The sequence below is a fragment of the Corythoichthys intestinalis genome, chromosome 16, assembly GCF_030265065.1.
Source record: "Corythoichthys intestinalis isolate RoL2023-P3 chromosome 16, ASM3026506v1, whole genome shotgun sequence".
NCBI lineage: Eukaryota > Metazoa > Chordata > Actinopteri > Syngnathiformes > Syngnathidae > Corythoichthys > Corythoichthys intestinalis.
In genome coordinates, this window is record NC_080410.1 from 14,414,516 (window position 1) to 14,438,357 (window position 23,842).

Below are 23,842 nucleotides of genomic sequence, written 5' to 3' on the forward strand. Positions count from 1 at the left end.
ATGTCATTGCTAAATTAGTAAAAAAAAAAAATGTTTAAATTATTAGATTAGTCGACTAATCATAAAAATAGTCGGCTGACTAGTCGGGAGAAAATTAGTCACACATGTAATTTATTGTTAAAAATATGAAAATGACTTCAAAAAGATACTGTCCTTAAACTTTTGTTTTTTAGGGGAAATAAATGTTTTTTTTTACTCAGAGGCTCAAAATAGAAGTAATGTTACGTTGTTTTTTTGACCGTCAAAATACTGTAGATGACAATTTATTTGCCAACCGATTAGTCAACATTCATGAGAACACCCTAGTTTATCTGCCATTGATGGTGCAAGACGTCCAATCTATTTTGACTGGGAGGGGCAAATGAAAGCCAAAACCTTCCAAATACTTCCTTTGAAATCCAATTTATTCTGCATTGATAAACTACACTTTCAACCAAAACACAGAAGCAAAAAAAAAAAAAAATCTAACAATTCATAAAATTTACCTGGTTCCCAGGAAATAGCAAATGACCTATGCAACAAATATATAACTCTCTCAAAATAAGTAGTTTTGGCAAGAGCACAACAAAAAAATACATGTAAAAGTTTAAATACTTGAGCAATATTTCCCTATAACATTCATAATTACAAGTAGAGTTTTCATCTTCATCATGTGTACAGCCAATATCTTTTCCCAGCGTGTACAAAACCTGAAAATACAAGTAGTGTATGGTAACAGATCTGCATTAAAGACTTTGGTCGCGAAGCTGTACAAGATATCCCTTGTCATGTAGACGAAAACAATTTTTTTTTTTTAAAGAGGTATACACGCTATGTCACCACTTCTCTTGGTCCAACTTAGTCATAAATAAAAATGAAACAATCACTAGTAAACATCACCGATACAGAGTATGTTACCCAACCTCGCCACGTTGACACATAATTAAATAAAAAAAGGCACAACTCAAATTAAATGAGTCCTACACTGGAGCAGCAAAATACTTTACCAACATTCAGATTCTTTTGACTTCTTGGTCAGTTATTTAGCAACGAATTGAGCAATAGAGGATTTTTAAAAAAAGGATTCAACAACCATTCAAAGAAAACAAAGGACTACAGCACTATCAGTAGTCTTCACGAGTGCTGTGCGATATGGAAAACAATCTTCGATACGGGCCATTTTATATAATAATATCAATATGCCAGGATATAGTACATTTTTAATCATTTGTTAAAAATTATACAACAATTACAACAGGTTCCACTCCCAGTCACCTAATTATTGAATTGACATCAAACAGACCTGCCTCAAATGCTAAATGAATCAAGAAGTACTGCAACCTAAAACTATTAATGAATATCGATACTGGGGCAAACGGTGTCGTCTGATATCTGTGTGGATTTCATGTGTTGCTATTTTCAATTGTCTTGCATGTATTACTCCCATACAGTTGGCCAACTATTGAGTTAAGATGGGGATATCTTGAGGCCGATTGGTGGTATTACTATGGCATATGGAATCCCAAAGTGCAGCAAATCGGTGCAAATTAGGTGCTATCTGCTGGCCAAAATGTGTATTGTGGGAACAGGTCTATTTATGGCGATAATGACGATAGACATGTAAAATGGCGATAGAAGTATAGACAGTATATATCAACATATCGTACAGCACTAGTCTTCACCCATCCAGTTGATTTCCCTTCTGAAGATCACTAAGTTATCAGCACATGATGGCAAAGAGTGAGACTTCTTAATGTCCACCATAACGATCGACAGTGATTATTCATTCATCATCGATTAGTTTCTCACTTCCGTTCTCCGCCTGGATGCCCTCGCACGTTCCTCCTTCATCGGCTCCTCCCACACAATCCTCCGCCTCTTCCTCATCGGTGTAAGTAAAAGACGGGCTGCTGTAGTTAATGGTGGTGCGGGAGAGGTCTACCTCGATAGGAAACACGTCAGCCTCTTTGAGCACAGCGTAACACTCGTCGTAGTAACGGGACATGCCTGACACGAAGCGCTGAAGCTGGAAAACGATGTCCTGGACTGGACAGGACAAAAAGGAGGATGGTAATTAAGTTCAAAGCATTCCAATCAAATAGATTGCCATTTACTAGTGAATAGAGGTGCTTTTGCCACCAGGGCTCAATCAAAGGTACCAAAAAGTTGCCAGTTACAGTACATGTTTATTACCGATCACTACATAACACAATTAGCAAGCGACAAAACACTAGGTCTCACACGTGACCTAATTTGCTTGATAAAGACTGTTTAACGCCTTGGTGCCTGAATTTACGTTTCACAAATATACAGTGGGGCAAATAAGTATTTAGTCAACCACTCATTGTGCAAGTTCTCCCACTTGAAAATATTAGAGAGGCCTGTAATTGTCAACATGGGTAAACCTCAACCATGACAGACAGAATGTTGAAAAAAAAAAAACAGAAAATCACATTGTTTGATTTTTAAAGAATTTATTTGCAAATCATGGTGGAAAATAAGTATTTGGTCTATACCAAAAGTTCATCTCAATACTTTGTTATGTACCCTTTGTTGGCAATAACGGAGGCCAAAAGTTTTCTGTAACTCTTCACAAGCTTTTCACACTCTGTTGCTGGTATTTTGGCCCATTCCTCCATGCAGATCTCCTCTAGAGCAGTGATGTTTTGGGGCTGTCGTTGGGCAACACGGACTTTCAACTCCTTCCTCATCCTGTGGCGTCAAAATGATAACAAGAACGGGGAGCAAAAATCCCAGAACCACACCTAGTGAATGACCTACAGAGAGCTGGGACCACAGTAAGAAAGGCTACTGTCAGTAACACAATGCGCCGCCAGGGACTCAAATCCTGCACTGCCAGACGTGTCCCCCTGCTGAAGAAAGTACACGTCCAGGCCCGTCTGCGGTTTGCTAGAGAGCATTTGAATGATCCAGAAGAGGACTGGGAGAATGTGTTATGGTCAGATGAAACCAAAATAGAACTTTTTGGTAGAAACACAGGTTCTCTTGTTTGGAGGAAAAAGAATTGCACCATACCCACTGGGAAGCATGGGGGTGGAAACATCATGCTTTGGGGCTTTTTTTCTGCAAAGGGACCAGGACGACTGATCTGTGTAAAGGAAAGAATGAATGGGGCCATGTATCGAGAGAGTTTGAGTGAAAATGTCCTCCTTCTCCTTTCTATGGGGTCTCAACCCCATAGAAAATCTGCGGAGGGAGTTGAAAGTCCGTGTTGCCCAACAATAGCCCCAAAACATCACTGCTCTAGAGGAGATCTGCATTGAGGAATGGGCCAAAATACCAGCAACAGTGTGTGAAAAGCTTGTGAAGAGTCACAGAAAACGTTTGGCCGCCGTTATTGACAACAAAGGGTACATAACAAAGTATTGAGATGAATTTTTGGTATTGACCAAATACTTATTTTCCACCATGATTTGCAAATGATTTTGAAAATCAAACAATGTTCTGTTTTTTTTCCCACATTCTATCTCTAATGGTTGAGGTTTAACCATGTTGACAATTACAGGCCTCTAATATTTTCAAGTGGGAGAACTTGCACAATTAGTGGTTGACTAAATACTTATTTGCCCCACTGTACATAAAGCATTGGAAGAATACATAAACACATATAAATAGCATTAAACAAAAATACTAAATATAGAAATAACTTGAAAAAACAAAGGTGATAGACATCCAATCTAATTAGACTGGGAGGACTGGCTCATGTTTCAATGCCACTGACGCTGCTTGACGTCCAATTCATTTTAACTGGGAGTAGCAAATGAATGAATGTTTTAAGAAAGAAAGAATATTTAAATATTAAATAAAAAGGGAGTCATTTATTATTAAGACCTTTTTATTTCAATTCAATATATATTTTAAATGTTTTCTATATTTTTTAATGATTTTTGTTAATTTAGTATTTTCTGATTTTTAGTTATACTGTATTTTTCAATTGGATTTTCTCTATTTTTTTCTCTAGTTATTACTATATTTACGTTATTATTCATTCCATTCCCGCAATGATTTTTAATGTACAATAAATATATTAAATTCAGGCATCAAGGGGTCATCCTTGGAGTCAATTTAAGGTTGGGGCATAAGTTCACATTGGACTAAATCAGAATATGACAAGGTCAGACAAAACTGCTGGCCTGTGATAAGAGAAAACAATGGTAGAAAGATAGAGCACACAACAGTACTGTGCATGTTCAGTCAAGATAGTTGATAGGACCTCCTTCCACGTGTAAAACAGATTAGCAACTACTCTGTACTCTGCCTTCATCTTATGATTGGAAAAAATGAGAAAAAGAACAACAAACCATGTTTCTGATCTAGAAGTTCTATCTTCTCCAGTACATCTTTCCTCATCTTCGCGAATCTGGCACGCGCTTCCTGTCGACACCGCAGCACCAAACGGTACTCGTAGTTGCCGGTGCATACCCGATACAGAGGTTCTCCCATAGCCTTTTGGAATTAACGTTAGTGCAATGATGCCAACAGTCCATCAAATCTACACATTGCTAGCATCAGGCTTAAACCTCCTTTGTCTACATTTGTTCAGGTTCATATTTTTCATAAATCTATTGGTCAGTCGTTTTGTAAAGTGTTGAAAATGACTTGCTCTTTTGAAGATACAATGAAAATAGGTTAACAAACATGAGCCCCATTCAGACATGTGAAGAAGTTGAGAATATTACCTGATTGCACTATATCTGAATGCAGCAGGTAATGTTTTGCTTCAAAACTGGGAGGTTGATAACCTAGCTATCAAGCGATTACAGCGCACTGCACTACAATCAAGGACGTAGGTTTGCATAGGGACGGTAGGGACATAACACTACCAACTTTTCAGGATGCTCAAATTGTCTCCATGGACTTTTAAGCAACCTTATTTGCATTATATAATGAGTTCAGTTATGTTGTAAGGATAGAAATTATTCAGTGAATTATTTAGATTATGTTCACTTACATTTATCCCTTTTCACTTGCTAATGGGGCCATTTTTCCCCCCTCAAACGCACATTTGATTGGCTGATGACTTGACCCCCCCGTCCCCTGCTCCCGCCACACATAAGCACACACATATTCACATTAACCCACCAACAGAAATACAACATGCCTCCTCCTCCACCCCCTTCAAAGAGGAGGGATATTAGAGGTTCTTTTCGGCTAGCACAAACCACTGTATGTAATGTAAAGAGACGTTAATGAAGTGGAGGTGGCGGGAAACACCACTGATTTTGCTACTAAAAGTCCGACCTGCATCAGTGTGAGCATAGCATTAATCTTTGTCAACTTGCTGACCTGCAAAACTACTGCGGTCAGGTCAGCCTCCACAAGGAACAACGAAGTCAAGCTAGCCGTCCTTCATTTGGATCATTGTTTGCATTATGTGCATTACCGTAATGCAACACGGTGGCTTCAGAGTGCAAGTCCCAAGAATGGGTCCACTTCAGAGGGACACTGACATGAAAAAAAAATCTGTCAAATGAAATCACACATCAGAATTTCATGAGAGTACTTTGGTTCGAGTCTTGGGGTAGTCAAGTCAAGTCTTTTTTTCATGTTTTATTTTTCCCCAAATCACTTTTATATTACAATACAGTGATACCTCAACATACGATCGCTTCGGCACACAATCTTTTCGAAATCCGACGTAAAATTTGACTCGCCATTTGTTTCTACATCTGTCATGCTCGAAATACGACAATTTTTGACAGTGCCGCAGTTTCTTTGTTTTGCCAGAAGATGGACGCACGGCTGATTTTCTTTTGAGAGAAATCAACACCCGATCCAAAAAGGTTAGTGCAGGTGGAGACAAAAAGAAAAGGTGACGCTTACCATTGAAATGAAGATGTAAATGATAGCAAAATATAAGGGTGATGTGTGCATCCATGAACCTGGTCGACAATAGGGCCGTAGAATGTCGATATTGGCCGGCGGTCCTCCTCCGTTCGCCAATCTTTATAAGTTAAGGTGACAATTCTTATTGTGGTAACATCGCCAAAGAAATCGCCAGCTTCGACAGGTCTGTAATCATTTATTCCGTCAACTTGTGCAACACTGTTGCCAGCATCAAAACCGGAAGTAAAATGCAACCGCGCTCTCATGAAGTCTACCACATTAAAACCCTATTCGTCAAATTATTACAGGTATTATTATTATTATCATTACTCTTATGATATTAAAAATAATTACACTTTTTATTCATAATTCATTTGTTTTACTCTTAGTAATTGCTATTTGCAATAGTAACAAGAGTATTTATTAAGAATTTAGTGTAGGTTTTTGGGCTGTAGAACGAATTAACGGAATTATAATGTTTTGTTATGGGAAAATGCTGCTCGACATACAACCATTTCGACTTACAAAGAAGGTCCTGGAACGAATTAACTTCGTATGTAGAGGTACCGCTGTACATTAGATTGAGTCTAGGAGTGCTCCAGTGTGCCCCAGAAGTGGACACAATCTTGAAGAGCGCCACATTTTTTTTTTTAACTAATGGGACTTGGACTTCAAAATATTTCTTTAGTAGTTTTTGAAAACAAAGGTTTGAATCGAATGAAGCAATACACATAAAAGTTTAAAGTATAAGTCAAAAAAGATTTATTTTGCTTTGATCATTTTGCCTATTATTTAATTACTTGCATTTTCTTGCGAGATGTGGTCCTGACCACCGTTCAATAATCTGGTCTTATTAATGTCCCGTCCCCAGCAAAAAGTGTACATGCAGGTTATGCTGTTATATCGTCCCTACCAATGTTGAGACCAAACCTACGCCCTTGACTACAATCCTCATTTTTCTTCAATCTAAGAACCATTAAAGTTCTGCTACATTTCCGTGTCTGACAGCCCTGAGCTGGACAGATTCCGGTTCACGTTAGTCGCTAATGTTCCAGTATTTTATGTCTGAAATCACCGATAATGTTGTAGTTTCCTGGAGGTGCAAGGATTCTTCCCGACGCCAGCAACATATTCATTTCTCTATTTCTGACTCTAACTTGAAAAACAACTTACAATGCTGCTGTATTCTTCATCATCCATTTCCTTCACCTTTAAACAGTATGACTGCAAGACAAAAATATTTATTGTTTCATGTGAAATAACAAAATGCTTTGGAAGTTTCCCAACTGGGCAGGATGTGGCCCACTCACCAAATACTCAAATTTCACATCGAGGTATTTGCGAATGGTGAGCTTTGTGTCTGGTATGGCCTTGTGAAGGTAAGTGTTCAAATCGTGGAGCATCTGCACAGCAAAATGTCATCAGTACAACATTGAAGACAATTTAAACATTTATGCAAAAATATAGTGAGCCCCTTCATATTTGCGATGTGGCATTTTTAACCCTTAGATGCACGAGCGACTGGACACCCACAATCTTCCAAAAGTGGGTCGAAAATGATCCGCATGCATTTTCTATGGAATACGAGGGTTTTTAACAAAGAAAACAAAGGTGCCCACCTTTGACTATTATCAACTGTGTCGATAAAAAAATAAAATACCAGGGGACCATATCCTATTATATCAGAAGTTTCTTTGTTATTTGTTGGTCTTGATCCATAAATGCCAAAATTGAAAGATAAATGCAATGAACATATAAATAAATGAAGAGATTAATTGAATATGAAGAGAAATAAATGAATAAATGAATGAAAATATAAAAGTGTATCGAGTCATGGACTTTTACTTTTTGCCATTGCAAATCCCAAACGGAAAAAACTGATAATTTTTGTCATTAACTTTTAATTTTTTCCATTGAAAAAAAAAAACAAACGGAAAAAAACAATGGCAATTTTTTTTCTTTGCATTTGCCTTTTCTATTTCACTGTCATTGTCTTTATCTTTACTTTTGCCTTGGCTTTTACCAAAAGGAATGGTCTGTCAATCAAATGGCATTTCCAAACAGGAAAGGGTTAGTTTTCGACGGCATTAAAATGATCGTCTCTGTGACGGGGTAGTTTGCTGAGGCGATCCATTCAGCCTAACAGCTGCTTCTTTCAGCAGTTGTGAAAATGAATTTTCCATCTCTCTCCAAATAAATGATGGATCAAAAATCGCAAGTGATACAGAGTTGCCCCGCCCCCACCCTGGTCGCACCGGGACATCACTTTCCTTCATGTAAACTAGGAGAAATCAGCTATCGACTACTATTCCTGCTTGGAAAGCCCCTCCCAACGCCATTTGATTGACAGACAATTCCTTTCGGTTAAAGCAAAGGCAAAGACAATGACAAGCGAAACAGAAAAGACAAAGAAAAACATTGCCATTGTTTGTATTTCTGTTTGTGTTTTTCAATGAAAAGCAGTACAAGTCAATGGAAAAAATTGTCAGTTTTTTCTGTTTGTGATTTTCAATGTCAAAAAGAAAGTCAATGACAAATATTTTTGGCACGGTGTTGGCGGATTGGGATGTGTGCGTTTGTTTCCATTGTTTTGCCAGTACAACGTATCAGTGACTGTTTGTGGTTTGGGAAGATGGAGTTAAAGAACAAATCGAGCGCTCCCTTTCTGTGACGTAACGCTTAAGTGACGGCAGTGTGCAGCAGAGCTGGCTAGTACACAACAATCACGGCATCGGTTGTGTGGGACTTTTTTTTTTTTTTTTTTAATTGTCAGTGGAGAACGCTTCTCTTGCAATTTGTAACACATGCAAAGCCTAAGTTCCACGAGGAGGGGAAAAGTTGGCGAGCTACAACACATCTTAATAAGCCACTTAAAAGATCACAATCGCTTCGATGGTGTTTTAAAAGTGTACGAGGACGTGCGAACTGCGAATGAAGCTGCCCATCCCAGGTCCATCATTCCAAGCCGTCGCCACTTTTCAGATGAATGTTTACCGGCAAATTATAATGAGATTGCCACACTCGTCCAACGCGGCAACCATGCACCATAAGTTTCACCACTGACATATTGACGTGTAATGTTAGTCCTGTCAGCTTGCTTGGTCTGACAGCGGCAGTGGCTGGATAAGGATTTCGTACTGTACGAAGAAGAAATCTCATGCTTCATTGAAAATGGGTTCACTCACTGTGGTATTTATATGGATTATTATAAGGCAAGCCATTAATGTTTTTTGTTCTACCATATTTGATCATGAGGAATGCGCTTTCACTAAATTTATAACTTGTTTCAGTGTCATAGTTATTTACTTTTGGATAATGTGAAGAGTCTCAATGCACTTTTTGTTTCAGTTAAAAGTATCAACATTTACCTGTAAGTATTTGTTTACTTGAATCCTAGCCTTAACTTATGCAAAGTTTTGTTACTGTTCTAGAGGCCTTATTTTTCTATCATTGAGTGATGACTCTTACTATGGCAATGAGCAAATGTTTGCATTTTAAAGTGTTATTTTTACAAGTTATTGAGAGGTCTTATGGTTATTGATAGGCTTGCTGTCCCATAATTGCCAGGTTAAGTTGTTTAATGGACCAAGACCACAACTGTCTCCTCTCCTCTAGCACCAAATGTTTTTATCTGATGACAAAGCACAATACCTGTTGGGTTTATGTTTTAGTTCAGTGCTCATTGTTCAGGGAACACCTCTTCAATGACATTGACTAATTGACTGTGATTGACTCAAATTATATTTTATTTGAAAAAATAAATATTGGCACTTTATTTGAAGTCGCGACTGCTCTTGTCTTTGTTTTGTTCATTATAATAATTTTTTAACCTCTAGGGGTTCAAAAACTGAATATACATTTAAAAATTATAAATTCACTATAGGTTATTGATATCGGTATCGGTTTTAAAAAATGGATATCGTGCACCCCTACTACAATGCCATGCAGCACCAGAAGTCGCATTAATGGTAAGAAATTGTCATCATTGATTAGTAACAGCATAACAATGTTATTAACTCATTCACTCCCAGCCATTTTCCCCAGAGCAAGGCCCTTCGCTCCCGGCCGTTTTTCTGGATTTTGACTGATTTTGCAAGGCCGACAGGAAATTCTGTTCTATTACTATATAAACATGGAACCCACCAAAAGAAAGATTATACTCTCTTCTTTCAGCAGAGAAAAAAAGTAAGTTCATATCTTTTTCCATTCTTTAGAAATCAGCATTAGAAAATAGCTTAGTTTGAGCAATTTTCCAATTTCTGATGAAAAAAACGGAGAAAATGAGTTTTTTGTAAACGCATACATTTCAAACATAACTGACGTTAACACAGCTATTTTTTGCATTAGTTACATCCCAAACATCTGAGTAATGTTTTCCTTTTACAAAATATAATGAACAAGAAAAATAGAGCTTTTGATACCAAAGTAACAATTTGTTTACACATGACTACTGAGAAATGACGCCTGTTGTCGCCGAGATGACGCCGTTTTAGCCGCGTCTGCCATGTAAACATTTCCCTCATCGTTGTTTGTCCCACAAAGATGGATTATTTTTGAAACTCTGCGGGGTCTGCTTGGCGAGCCCGCTGCACGGTGGTCTCAGTCGTTTTGCTCCGTCGTCCGCTGCCTGGCATTCCAGGCGTCCTCTCGGTTGTTTTGTTCGGTCGTCCGCTGCCTGGCATACTGCCGCCGGCGCTCCGACCGTGCTGCCCGGCCTTTCACTGCTGTTGAATCAGGTTGCGGGTCTTTACAAAATGCGCTACTGCCCTCCAGTGGCCAGTTTTATTGCTTTAAAATGGGTTTGGAGCCTTGTTTTTTGTTTCTCAGATAGATCGCAAACTATAGATTCTTCTTATAAAAAAACCCACAAAACGTTTTAATACGTTTTTGGGACAATGAAGCATTTAAAAATAGAACGTATTTATACGTTTGTGGGAGCAAATGAGTTAAAAAGAATTCAGAGACTTATTGTACTTTAAAAGTGTTGAAATTACATAAAATGCACACATTACTTGTATTTTTAGTTTTAAACATATTGTATGGCTCTCACGGAATTACATTTAAAAATATGTGGTGTTCATGGCTCTCTCAGCCAAAAAGGCTCCCGGCCCCTGCTCTTAGGGTTAAAGGCGATTTGCTGGTAAAAATTCAATCTACAGTGGGGAGAACAAGTATTTGATACACTGCCAATGGTACTTGTTCTCCCCACTGTATAAGAAGTTGATACGGTACTCACAGGCTTGATGGTCTTTAGTAACTGAATGCCGTACTTCTCAATGCTGCGGTGAGCATCCGCAAACTTCACAAAAGCTTCGCTCGCTGCGGCTTGGGGCTCTCGCACTCCGATGACAGAAAAAACGTCTCCGAATCCTGCGAGTTCAATCAAGTGAGGCATTAGACAATATTTTTAATTGGGGGGGGGGGGGGGGGGGGGGACCAACAACTCTGGTTATCACCTCTGTGGGTTTGCGAAAGCTCAAAGAAGGCTCTGAGCAGTCGCTTGGTGTGCTCCATCAAGCCTGTTGGAGAACAGAGAGAATACCTGAATGAGTATGACAAGTAACTTAACTCTTGGACTGCCATTGACAGCACTAGACATCCAATCCATTTTGACTTGCATTGGATGTCTAGCGCTGTCAATGGCACCTAGACATGAGCTATTACAGCTAGTCCTCCCATCTAAAATAAATTGCACGTCTTTCGCTATCAACGGCAGGCAATGAGTTAAAACAAATAACACTCCGATACGTTACCTTTATAAAGCTCTGCTGTTTTCTCTAGTTCTTCCAGTCTTTTAACAAGTCCATCTGCACATTAGATATGTTATATGTAATACAGTCATAAAACTATGTTTATTGTTCTATGAGTTCATTCATTGTCTTACCGTTGCATAGGATAGCTCGACTAAGCCCGAGAGCGTCTGCAGTGCCGGAGCTCATATTTTCCACGAGTCGATGTTTGACTTTTTTCAGAACTGAAATAATGAAATAAAATGTCTGCTCTTAATGCAAACATAAAATTGGATGTATGTTTGAGTGCGTCACAAACCTATATCCAGAGACTTTCCCTGTTTTGGGTCTGCTTGCAATTTGTTGTAGTGGATAATTGCTTCACCCTGACAAATCAGATGAACACATAGACCTTAGATATTCAGTAGATGGTAAAAATTGTGATTTGAAACAACTAAAATTCTAAAAAAAAAAAAAAAAAAAACTAAAATTCTTCATGTTTCTTTCAATTAGCATGTTTGTGTCCTTTCAGCATTTTTTCTTATCTCACTACTCAAGTAAACAAATAGCATGCACTCATTAGACAGTAACTACATGATACAATCATGAAATAAACAGAAACAATTGTATTGAATCGGCAACGACAGGACAAGGTAATCCTTTGTTTCGCACACTAAACCCGTCTTTATCCGAGCATTCCGGAAGTCCTGAAATTCCCTGGCCACCAACAATGGATGGTAAAAACAACACAGCAACTCTGCAGATATTGTCCTGAAATGCTTTCCACTGCTGAGTTCTGTGAAGTCATTTGGCACTGTTGGATCTATTCTCGCTTTGCAGTCGAACCGGACTCTGAACTGTAAGTCATTTTTCGTGCTATATTTATTTCTGTAGCTTTAATTTCTAAATCTATACTGTACTCAATACCACCTTATACAGTTTTCATTGTTACTATACACCAAAATAAAGTAATTAATAGGATACCGTCATAGTATACCTGTACAGCTTGAATCATCTTGGCCACTTCCACTTTTGTCTTTCCCTTTACTGGTTTGCCATTGACACCAGTGATTTCATCACCTGCTGCAAGCATCCCTTCGAGAGCTGCTGGTGTGTTGTCAAACACCTGAGAAGCCAGAGAAAACATTTTAAAGGACCATTACACTGAATCTCCCTTTTGATGAAAAACACTCATTGTAGTAAATATCTTTTTAGACTTTATTGAACTGAACCTACCTGAACAATATAGAGACAGGGGCAGTATTGTGCCCCACCACCAATGCTGATCCCAATAAGGTTATTTGCATCTTTTTTCAGACAGACAGTCCCAGGTACTGTTGGTATCCCTCTGTGAGAAAAATAATTATTATCCAGTATGTAAACATGCAGTGCACATTTTTCAAAGAAACATGTTTGATTTGAAGAATGAGTTTAAAAACTACTAATGTTAAACCGCAGAAATGTATACACTGTTAAAGAGGAAGTTCAGATTTATTAAATTAATCTTTGAGTTAGCGGCGGTTTAATTAGTCGGTGGAGTTGATTTCACCAAATTCCGTGCAGTTTGACAGTTATTTGTTAGTTTCAAGGCTCCGGAGTGGCGAAGCTAGCGTGAGCCAATAGTTTTTGCTTAGCATGGGAATAAAAAACGATATTACCAGATCTAACATAGTCATATAAATTCAAAATGCAGATCATTGTTCGAAATACACATGCGGCCAGAACAATGTCACAGTAATTCATTTAATTCTGCAGGACTATTTCTTTTTAGATGCGTAATGTGACCACAATAGAGAGGAGTGCTTCGGCACTCGTGCTCAGTCTGCTGGGGAGTCTCTTTCGTTCCCACAACTAAAAAAAAAAAAAAAAAAAAATCAGCGGTGAAAAAAACTGTGATATCACTCCACCCTGCTTGCCCTAGGAGGCCTGTTCCCTGCGGTGCTCCAGGATTACAAATGTTGCTGTTCATACTACAATTATTGCCATGCAATGGTAAGTTTTAACAACTTTATCCTGAAAACATAGCCAACACTATTGATTGCATGGGTCATCATCAGTGATTCTCATGCGTGCATATGTTGTTATTTTATTGGTATGCTAATCAGGCACCATTGACTCGCGCTATCTTTGCCACTCCAGAGCCTTGAAAGTAACAAATTGCACAGAATTTGTTAAAAACAACTCCACTGACTAATTAAACCCTCGCTAACTCGAACATTAAGCCTTATGTCAACAATTCTGAACTTCCCCTTTAACAGGGATTTTCTAGTATACAAATTGGGCTACGAGCTTTTCAGTGCATATTAGTGGAAAAACAAGGGTAAGCCATTACTTTTTAAGAAATGACTGATCACAATTCAACGTCAGGTGAAAATCAATGTTAGAATTCAACAGTGGAACTCACAGCTATGTTTATTACATTAACTTGTTGGCTGTCATTGACGGCACTACACGTCCAATGAATTTGAAGTGGGAGGGTTGGCAACGTTCATTCACTGCCACCCTCCCTGTTCAAACGGATTGGACGATTACTAGCAATAAACTCATTTCTTCATTTTGTCATATTTGTTCATTCGTCACACCAAATGAATTGGAAGTCTATTATTGTCAATGGCAAGCAATGAGTTAATATGATTAATAATTGAAAATAGTCCAAACTGGTGGGCAAAGCAGGAATATGTATATATACTAGGCAGGTGCCGGTATGAGTTTCTGACGGTATGATAACTAGAGGTGGGAATCTTTGGGCACCTAACGATTCGATTACGATTCAAAGTCCACGATTCAATTATAAATCAATTATTGATTCACCCCCCAGCTATGTTTCGTACATTAGTTACAAAAAATGTACAAAAATCCTCTCAGGTTTAGATAATCGACTATTTCAGTATCAAGTTAACAATTCAAATCAGTAAATAAAATACTCAAGCTCCCATTCCGTATCAGCAGCTTTAAACTACGTTCATTAATTTAATGTTGTGAATCAACCGTTAAAGTTGTTAAAATTGCTCCCGTTATTCCATAATTTCCCTTCTGTCTACTTTCGACATGTAAAGGTTTTAAAACTTTCATCATATAAAGATAGATTCAAGTCAAGATTTTGTCGATTTAGGAGTATTTTAGATAAAAAGTTAATTAGGTTCGCTTGGAAAGTTTGCTACAACAGCCTTCCAGGGACGTCTACTGCTTTAAGATGGCGGCTGTTTACTAACGCCGGCAAGTCTGTCATTTCGCATCTAGTTTTCTATACGTGTGCTGCTAACGCCGCAGAGTCTGTCATTTCACATCTAGTTCTTTATACATATGATATCTACCGTAGCATTATGTAGGCATAGTTTGTATCGGCTGTCGACAGCAGTCAGGTATTATGTTTTTTTGTTTGTTTGTTTTTTTTATCTAGCGGCATGAGTTGAGGCAGAGCCGCGAGTTTAGCATTGTCATTACCCGTGTAATGACTAGCATGATGTTTACTCACGGTCTGTTCCTAATTGCGTCCCGAAGACCGCGCTGACTGTGTTTTAGTTACACTTTACTTGGTGTATTTCAATAATCAGAATTTGGATGTTTGTGAATTGTTCTCGAATCTTCCACGGCCGAATCGCGAATAATTAAAAAATCGGAAATTTCGTACACCTCTAATGATAACCTTAAGCCAATCAATGTATCACAGTATTGCAATTACAGTTCTAAAATGTGTTACTTTGAGATATCTGGGTTAAAAAAATCCATTAAACAGGATTTTGGAACATCAGTATATAGTTAAGTTTAAAAAAAAAAAAAAAAAAAAAAAAAAAAAAAAAAGATAAATAACTGGAATATTCTAAATAAAATTAAAATAAATGCAGTCCTTTAAGTGAGCCAAAAGCCACAGCCACAGCTCAACATTTTTACATCAGAACAAAATTATTTTCCATAAAAAGCACGTGTGTATGACTCGTATCATGTTTACATTATACACACACTTTCTCAACACAGAAATTTGCCAGAGGAAAAAAACACCACATTTTATCACCGCTAGACACACTAAACACGCTGGAGTTAACTCTCGGAACTGGTAGGCAACATTCATGACAGTGTGTACAAACCTTTAATATTGTATAAATGTGAAATCCCTCCGCAAACATGTTTTACATGTCGATTGGCCATTATCTAAGCCGCGGCCGTCAGTAAGCCTGTCGCAATATGCAATAATTACATTTATTGCACGGTAAATGAAAATGAAGGCGGTAATTTTTCCGCATCGATTTATCGCCTCGCATGCACGTGCATGAGCGCATGCGGCAGACGTGCTGTTAAAAGTTCGGCTTCCTTGTTACCAACTACGCAAAATGCATCTTCGTTCCGGGTCCGGCAAAAAATAGCGCTGGAGCCAATCTGTTCCCATTATATCCTAGTGTTCAATGTAAATGGGCCGCGTCAGTGCTCCGGATTGACTGCGGACCATCTCCGGCAGGATGCGATTAGGCTATTTTCTATTTTTGCCGGAGACGCATCCGTCAAACCCAGGCCTGGCGTCAACAGCCCGTTTCTTATTCAGAGCGAACATGGACGAAGAACGCTCCATCATGGAGGTGGAAAGTCACAAAGTTACCGTATTGGCCCGAATATAAGATAATGTTTTTTGCATTGAAATAAGACTGAAAAAGTGGGAGTCATCTTATATTCGCAGTCTAGACATTATACCCATTCACGACGCTAGATGGCGCCAGATATCATTGAAGCAAATGCTGAACTTGAGGAGTAATGTTTTGTCATGACAGATCTCAGCTACCCTCAAGTTTAACCAGTTTTCATTATTTTATTGCAATGTTTTTCCTTAGATTTGTTTCAAGACTAGTTACAGTTAGACCTCACTTTGATGGTTAATGCAGTTATTGCAATTTTGTTGTTTTATCACAATAGATTGGTTTATTTACATTTCAAAAACCAGAAGCCATTCATTTACGAATGTGATTGCACTTTAGTTTACATATTTAAATGTTCAGATATTAAGATTTGAATGAGGCAAAATAACATGCTTTTTCTCTCAAATATATTGTTATAATCATTTGTTTCAGATGTACTGCAATTATTTTCTGTATAAAAATAATTTGGTGTTCAAAAAGTATTTTTTCAAACTTGAGTCTTAAAAAAGAGGGGGTCGTCTTATAATCAGGGCCATCTTATATTCGGGGCAATACGGTATTTATGATGCAGCAGATGATCATTATAAGGACAACATTAAAAAGGAAGCTGTATGGTGTCCTATTATGTGTGTTTTTCTGACAATGATATCAAACACAAGGCGTGCTGACAACTTTGTTTTTTATTAACACAACACTTCCTCAACCTGTGGCTCTCGTAAGGCTGTGCCGCACCACATGAACAAAACAAGATCACCGTTGCGTGCGCTTCACGGTGCCTCGGAAAACATCCAATCAGAATATTACACATGGAACACCATAGCAGAAGCTATGAGGGGAAATGTTTTCATTTGCCTAAATGCTTAAGTTATTACATTTTATTTTTTTCTTGAAAAATACATTTTATGTATTCTGTGTTTCTGTGCGGTATTAATATTGTTGTCTTTTACTTAAAAGAGGCATGGTCTATTTTTTGTTGTTGATATTTCTTCAAAAGTATTTTTGAATTTAAGAGTAAAAATTTACTGCGTTTAAATTGGTGTACTTGATCTATTAATATATACTGTATTCTCACTGTGTTACTGTAAATTGGTTTTTTTTTAAAATTGGGGGGCTTATCGCAATAATTTATGAGATAAATTATCGCACACTAAAATTTGTTATCGCGACAGGCCTAGCCGTCAGTAACTTTTCTGTAGCCGAAGTATTTCCATACCAGCGATTTTGTTGTCTTCGATGGAGAGAAAAAGTTCAGGAGTTTCACCTCCTCCAGCCATCGTGTAGCACAGCTGACTCACTGACACTGAGCAACAACCGGTGGGGGATGGTTGAGCCTTGCATTTTTGGGACATAAAAAATAGCTAATACCGTAGGGAGGGTATGACGGAAAAATTTTGCGTGACGTTTTCATACCACGGTATACCTTGAAACCGGTACATGTCTAATTATCTGGTCTTTGCCTTTTTGGCAAAGCCAGATAATGTTATTCTGCGACTTTATTATTATTATTTATTAATCAACTTATTCTCCGCGTTTTTTCGGCGCGTCGCACAGCCCGTACCGCTGCACCGATCGGCACCGTTCAGGTATCGACACTTCCGGAATTTTCGTGTGACTGTGGCTTTTTGTCAAATGGCCCCGAAAAATTTTCCGTTTTCACATAAAAGCCGATTTTCAAAATTTTTTTCAAAACGCTACTTGTCCTACAATTTTTGACCAAATCACATAATTTGGACATCAGAAATAAACATCATTAAGATTGTATACAGAATTTGGAAAAAATTTACGGTTCCCCGGGAATTTGACAAAAACTTTCCCATTCATTTTTAATGGGAAATGTCCCATTCACTTTCAATGGGATTTCCAACAGAATCTACATTGCATTGTTGCCATTGACGGCCATGTATGTCAAATCCATTGATGCTAATGAACTTGAATTCTATCAACGCCTATGTAGCAATGCCACTGACGGACATGGACGTCCAAAATTTTTCCCATTCATTTTCAATGGGAAAAACAAACAATTCCCCAAATCAACAGCACATGACCAGATATCAATAGGACGTGTCCCCCAAACTTCCCCGATTGCATTGACGCTTTTGAAGGGTGCTGCCATAGACGTCCAAATTTCCCATTCATTCCTAATGGCATTTACTTTGTTTAATGCCATTGACGGGCATGTTTGTCCATTCTATTGATAGCCCTGGGCGGGGGTAAGATCTGTATCTCCACACGGCAAAGACCATAAGTAATTTCTCCAGAAATTGCAGTTTCTAGTATATACAGGTGTTTTAACAACAAGTGTAAAAGTTAAGAAAGAGTGACATCTATTTTCAAATGCAAAGTACAGTACAGGAAGAGAATAGATAGTAAACTTACAATTTATCCTCTTCTAATTCAAAATCCATGTCTGTGAACATAAGTCTCACACCTGTCCTTGTAAATACCTGTGAACGATTATAACAACAAAAGGGTTAAGAAAGTGTTCGATCCGACAGCACTCTGAGAGAGAAAAAAGACTCATATTAAGGTAATTAAAAAGAACATTTTGCGTCTGCGAGTACAGCTGATTAAATCCCTCTTACAATAAAGAAGACATTGCAGCAGGTGAATCTCCACAGCTGTCAAATAAGATTACGGACAAAACACTACATTTGAGTAAGTTGCTGTAAAAGCTAATAGTGCAAGAAAAAGCATGCAGCATTTTATAACCACAGGAAAGTTTCGTTGAGATGACGTAGCCAAATACGTGAAAATGTAAACCGTGGCTATTTAGCCGGCAGCTATTCCTTCGCGGCAGCCATCATTTTGTTTTGAAACAACTAACCTCTACAGAATGGACAGCTGTTCCTCAAGCACAAATCGGTGTTTCTTCCTACGCGTACATGGCAAAATGTTTACAGAATGTTTTAATTCTGTAGGAAACACAGTTTGTTCACCTGTCCCAACAGCAGCCGTTCTATTTACTTATTGACGTCATTTCCACTGTGTCGAGGAAGTCGGCCATGGAAATTCCTGATTCGTCACGTCATAATTCCCAATAAAATAAAAGACATTTAGCAATGATACAGGGATTTTAAAAAGAGTCACATACATTTATAATATACATTTAAAGTAAAATAAACAGTTGCGACTGATATCAAATGGATGCGGGGTAGGGACAATAACAGTTGCTGTCATCTACCGGTGACCACTAGAGGGAGGTAACGTATTACTGCTTATATTATTAGAGTGTAAGTTTTCCTGTAGCTTACCTCACATTTGTCTGTTCAAATTTTGTCTGGAACAGAAAGATATCATATATTTCGGTGAGTTTTGTTATATAAATTAATCGCTACAATGAACAAAATTGTCTCTGCAAATCAAATAATCATTAATTTTCCCATAATTATGTCAAATGTCAAGTGATGGTGGCACATATAACTCTAATTGCTGTTACATATTAAAAAAAAAAAAAAAAAAAAAAAAAAAAAAGCTCATAAAATATATTCATTTTTAAATGTTAAACATTTCATGAAATAAAATGATTATCCATTTAGTGGTGTAGCCAAATTAAAAAGCAAATTTCAAGTGTGTGTGTGTGGGTTTGTTTGTTTTTTTCCTGTTGTTGTTGGTTTTTTTTTTGCTATCATGAAAACGTACTTTTGACCCCTTCACTTGTTTAACCACCTTCTTTTTAATCTATTAACAGTCATGATTCAATTGAATTAAAAACGCTGATTGATTAGGATGATATAATCAGTGTGTGTCTCAGTATATAATCAGGATCTAACAATTCCCCTTTTGTATTGCAGGAGCTCCTTTTTTCCTCCTTCTTCCTCAGTACCTCAGAGGCTTAGCCAACATCCTAAATGACAATGGTGAGTTTATATAATTGTACTGTTTATTTATTTATTTTTTTAAATGTGAATAGACTTCACACAGCTGCCACCATCATGTGATTGTAATTGACTTATTTTATCGTATTTGTATTCATCTTGCTGACACTATTCACCCTTGTAATTTAGAAAATTGAAATGAGCAACATGAATCTGAAAGTTGGGGATCAGCTGAAAATAAAGGGTGAAATCCTCCATGATGCTCAAAGGTAAGTTCAACAGTAAATGAGTTATTCTATTGTGTATGTGCATTATGTTGACAGAATAACTAACACTGTCAGTATCAGGATTTATTGAGTACTTCTCTAGGAGTGTTGGGAATAACGCCGTTATAAGTAACGTATCAGTAACGGGGTAATCTAACTATTTTTTCCGCCGTTACGACGCCGTTAACGTTACTGACGGTCAAAAGCGGTGTGTAACTTACTTTGAATAAATTGAAGAAACTACCAGCCGTAGCGGGTCTACTCTGCTCTGTTTATTTGTCATCCAAGACTTGGGGTGCGTTCAAGTTCATGGCAATGAAAATACTAAACACACATAGCCTACCTTTGTAAGAACGATGAGTTGCTGTTTGATACGGTCATAATGTGCAGGTCCTGCACTCATCCGCAGCAAAACTGTTCGTAGCTTTGTAGCGATTTGTAATTTCGGAATCGCTGATGAGTTTAGTAACATACACCAAACAATAAATACAGCAGTAATTGTGGAAGCCCGTCGACATCTTTACTCCATTTGTCTTCGGCTTGCTCGTAAGGGTCAACATTGTTCACATCCTTAATAAGTTTGATCACATATCTGTTATTTGCCTTAGTAACGAGTTTGTCTCTTTATCGAACTGGCAAGTTAAAGTTTAATGTCCCGCGAGCCAGACCTGCTTCCAATATGGCTGCATTGTTGTCAAATCTCACGTGATCCCCCATTCTGTGACATAAACGCTCAAGCCTAATAGCGCATGTGTTTTTACACACAAACCGGAACAACGCGTGCGGCAAACACACACATGCAAAACAAATGCAGAGGGATATGCTGGCAGAGCATTCAGAGGAAAATTTGTCCTTTACGAGGTGGAGATATAGACACTATTTGAAGTTGGTCGAAATTAAAGGAAAGAACGTGCATGTAAAGTGTAATTTATGTCCCGGGGCAAAGCTTTTGTCGACATCTGTGGTAAGCAATTCAAATCTTTTGTTGCACTTCAAGTGTAGGACAAATCTGTTGCTGGTGAGGTGCAATAAATATTACAAGGTTCTATAACACAACTACCTGTCTGTTCTTCTCTATTCAACTGACTCGAATACTGCTCAGAAAGTTTCAAATTCTTTGAAATACAACAATTTTTTAAAGTAACGGAAATAGTTATTTTCTGTGGTAACTAGTTACTGTTACTATAGAATAATTCAGTTACTAACTCAATTACTTTTTGGAAGAAGTAGTGAGTAACTATAACTAATTACTTTTTTAAAGTAACGTGCCCAACACTGTTCACCAGTGTTGTTGCTTGTGTTGCGGCTGCACTGAAGTCTTTATTTCAAAATCCACTCAGATTCCAGATTGACCTTGGCTATGATTCAGAAGACTTGGCTTTGCATTTCAACCCGCGCTTCCACGATGACACAGATGGAGCAGTTATTGTGTGCAACTCAAAAATGGCTGGTTCCTGGGGCGATGAGAAAAGGGAACTACACAACCCCTTGCACAGAGGCACACATGTTAAGGTTAATTAATGTGACATAATTATACAACATTTAGACTAATTTGTCTAGGACGTATTGAAAAATCTTTTTGCAAAATACATATTGTTTTTTAGATTAAAAACATCTCAGGTTAACTTGATGAACATTCTTTCTGTTGTAGATTGTGTTCAAGCTGACTGGTGACATGTTTGAAGTAGAACTTCCCGATGGACATGAAATCCAGTTTCCCAATCGTGTGGACATGGCGGTGATCAACTTTGTCCGAATCACAGGAGACTTCAAACTGACTTGCTTAAAGATCTGTTAAATTAAACAGCAGAAGTTCATCTCTAAGCCACAAATGAATGCCCTACCCTTCTCATTTCTTCTAAACTGCATTGGCTAAATAATTTATGTCAAGCTACTGATGTCATTAAAATACGAGTTCAACTTCACATATCGCATCTGTCTTTGGTATTGGATTAAAATGTGTTTATGGTGCAAGTATACGAACAATATGTACAAGTACTGTTCCTCATTCATGAGTGAAACATGAGGTTGAAAGTCACAAAAATTAGTTTGTAAACCGCTTAGCCTGATTGTTGCCTATCCCAGCTTACTTTGAATAAGTGGATCTCAAACAAAAAAGGCTTGTCAAGTACTCCTATAACGACATCAAGTCATTTTTATGAATCCAAATTTCACAAGAAAAATTTTGAATTAAACATAACGGAAGTCATTTTATGACAAGATTGTGATTTGGACCAAAAACAAAACCTCCCAAAAATCTGAGGTTAAAGACAGAATACTAACGACAAAAATCAAAGGAAATTACTAATGAAGAAATCAAAATTGAACAAAGGTTATACTGTATAAGATGAGAAGCATCTGTAATTCTTGACAATAGTCAATGTTATTTTTGAAAAAGTGTATAATTTTAAAGACAGAAAATCAAAATGTTATAAGTAGAGATGTCCCGATCGATCGGGTCCGATCACGTCATTTTCAAAGTATCGGAATCGGCAAAAAAATATCGGCCATGTCTTTTTTAATATATATATACTGTATATTTTTTTAAATTCAATCATTTTCTAATTGTATTTAACGTTACAAACATAATATGTTACACTCATCCAGAGTCTTTAATCCCGATAACGGCAGTAATTAATTTTTTCAAAAATGTATCATGTTAAAATATTTAACGCTATTAATGCATGCGCTGCACGGCCCACCCACGCATTGTCGCGCTCAATCTGTAATGGCGCCGTTTTACCTATATAGAGAGATTAAAGGCAGTGTAAAATGAGTAGAGGGAATTTTGGCAGCCTTTGGAACCTTTTTTTAATTGGCTAAAGCCTTACAATCCCTCTCCCTACAATTAGAAATATCATGGGAAGCAATGTGGGGAAGCAAGGGAGCAAGTGATCTTTTTCTTAACACCTTATATTATTTCCCAACGTAGAGAAGATATATCAATTGATAGCACTACGCACAGTCATGGTTCCACTTCCCATCATGCATTTGGGCATGGCTACAGTATCGTTTTACTGAAAGCTCAACAAATACACTAGGTGGCAATACTTAGTCACAATATACAAAGTCACAAGTCTTTCTATCCGTGGATCCCTCTCACAGAAAGAATGTTAATAATGTAAATGCCATCTTGAGGATTTATTGTCATAATAAACAAATACAGTACTTATGTACTGTATGTTGAATGTATATATTTGTCCGAGTTTTATTCATTTTTTTCTTAATGCATTGCCAAAATGTATATGATCGGGAAAAATTATCGGGAATGATTGGAATTGAATCGGGAGCAAAAAAAAAGCAATCGGATCGGGAAATATCGGGATCGGAATATACTCAAACTAAAACAATCGGGATCGGATCGGGAGCAAAAAAAACATGATCGGAACAACCCTAGTTATAAGCTTGACAATTTGAGAAAAAAACGATAGCGTTGCGAACAAAAGGTATATAAAATTCCTACTTTAGTCCCGTTTTTAAAACAAACTATATTTAAAGATTACCTACATTCAAATGAAAAGTAAAATAGCACTGCACAGGACTGTGATTCTTTTGTACAGCACATGCTTGAACCCCTCTAC

At 37.6% G+C, this 23,842-nt stretch overlaps 2 protein-coding genes across 2 annotated transcripts; one reads left to right on the forward strand and one right to left on the reverse strand.

Annotated features, from left to right (window-relative positions):
* Positions 1-258: 258 nt before the first annotated feature.
* On the reverse strand, positions 259-19,170 carry pick1 (protein interacting with prkca 1). Its single transcript, XM_057861094.1, has 14 exons — positions 19,005-19,170; positions 18,557-18,624; positions 12,792-12,903; positions 12,553-12,681; positions 11,875-11,941; positions 11,711-11,800; positions 11,580-11,633; positions 11,283-11,345; positions 11,063-11,196; positions 7,137-7,229; positions 7,000-7,050; positions 4,302-4,446; positions 1,789-2,025; positions 259-689 (listed from the first exon to the last, which is right to left on the reverse strand). The coding sequence occupies exons 2-14, from the start codon at positions 18,595-18,597 to the stop codon at positions 649-651; spliced, it is 1,257 nt and encodes a 418-aa protein (XP_057717077.1). The 5' UTR covers positions 18,598-18,624; positions 19,005-19,170; the 3' UTR covers positions 259-648.
* A 609-nt stretch (positions 19,171-19,779) lies between these two features.
* Positions 19,780-23,379, forward strand: LOC130931902 (galectin-1-like). The gene is made up of 4 exons (XM_057861099.1): positions 19,780-20,037; positions 20,185-20,264; positions 21,602-21,773; positions 21,913-23,379. Exons 1-4 carry the CDS (start codon positions 20,029-20,031, stop codon positions 22,057-22,059), a joined length of 408 nt encoding a protein of 135 aa, XP_057717082.1. The 5' UTR covers positions 19,780-20,028; the 3' UTR covers positions 22,060-23,379.
* The last annotated feature ends 463 nt before the right edge of the window (positions 23,380-23,842 follow it).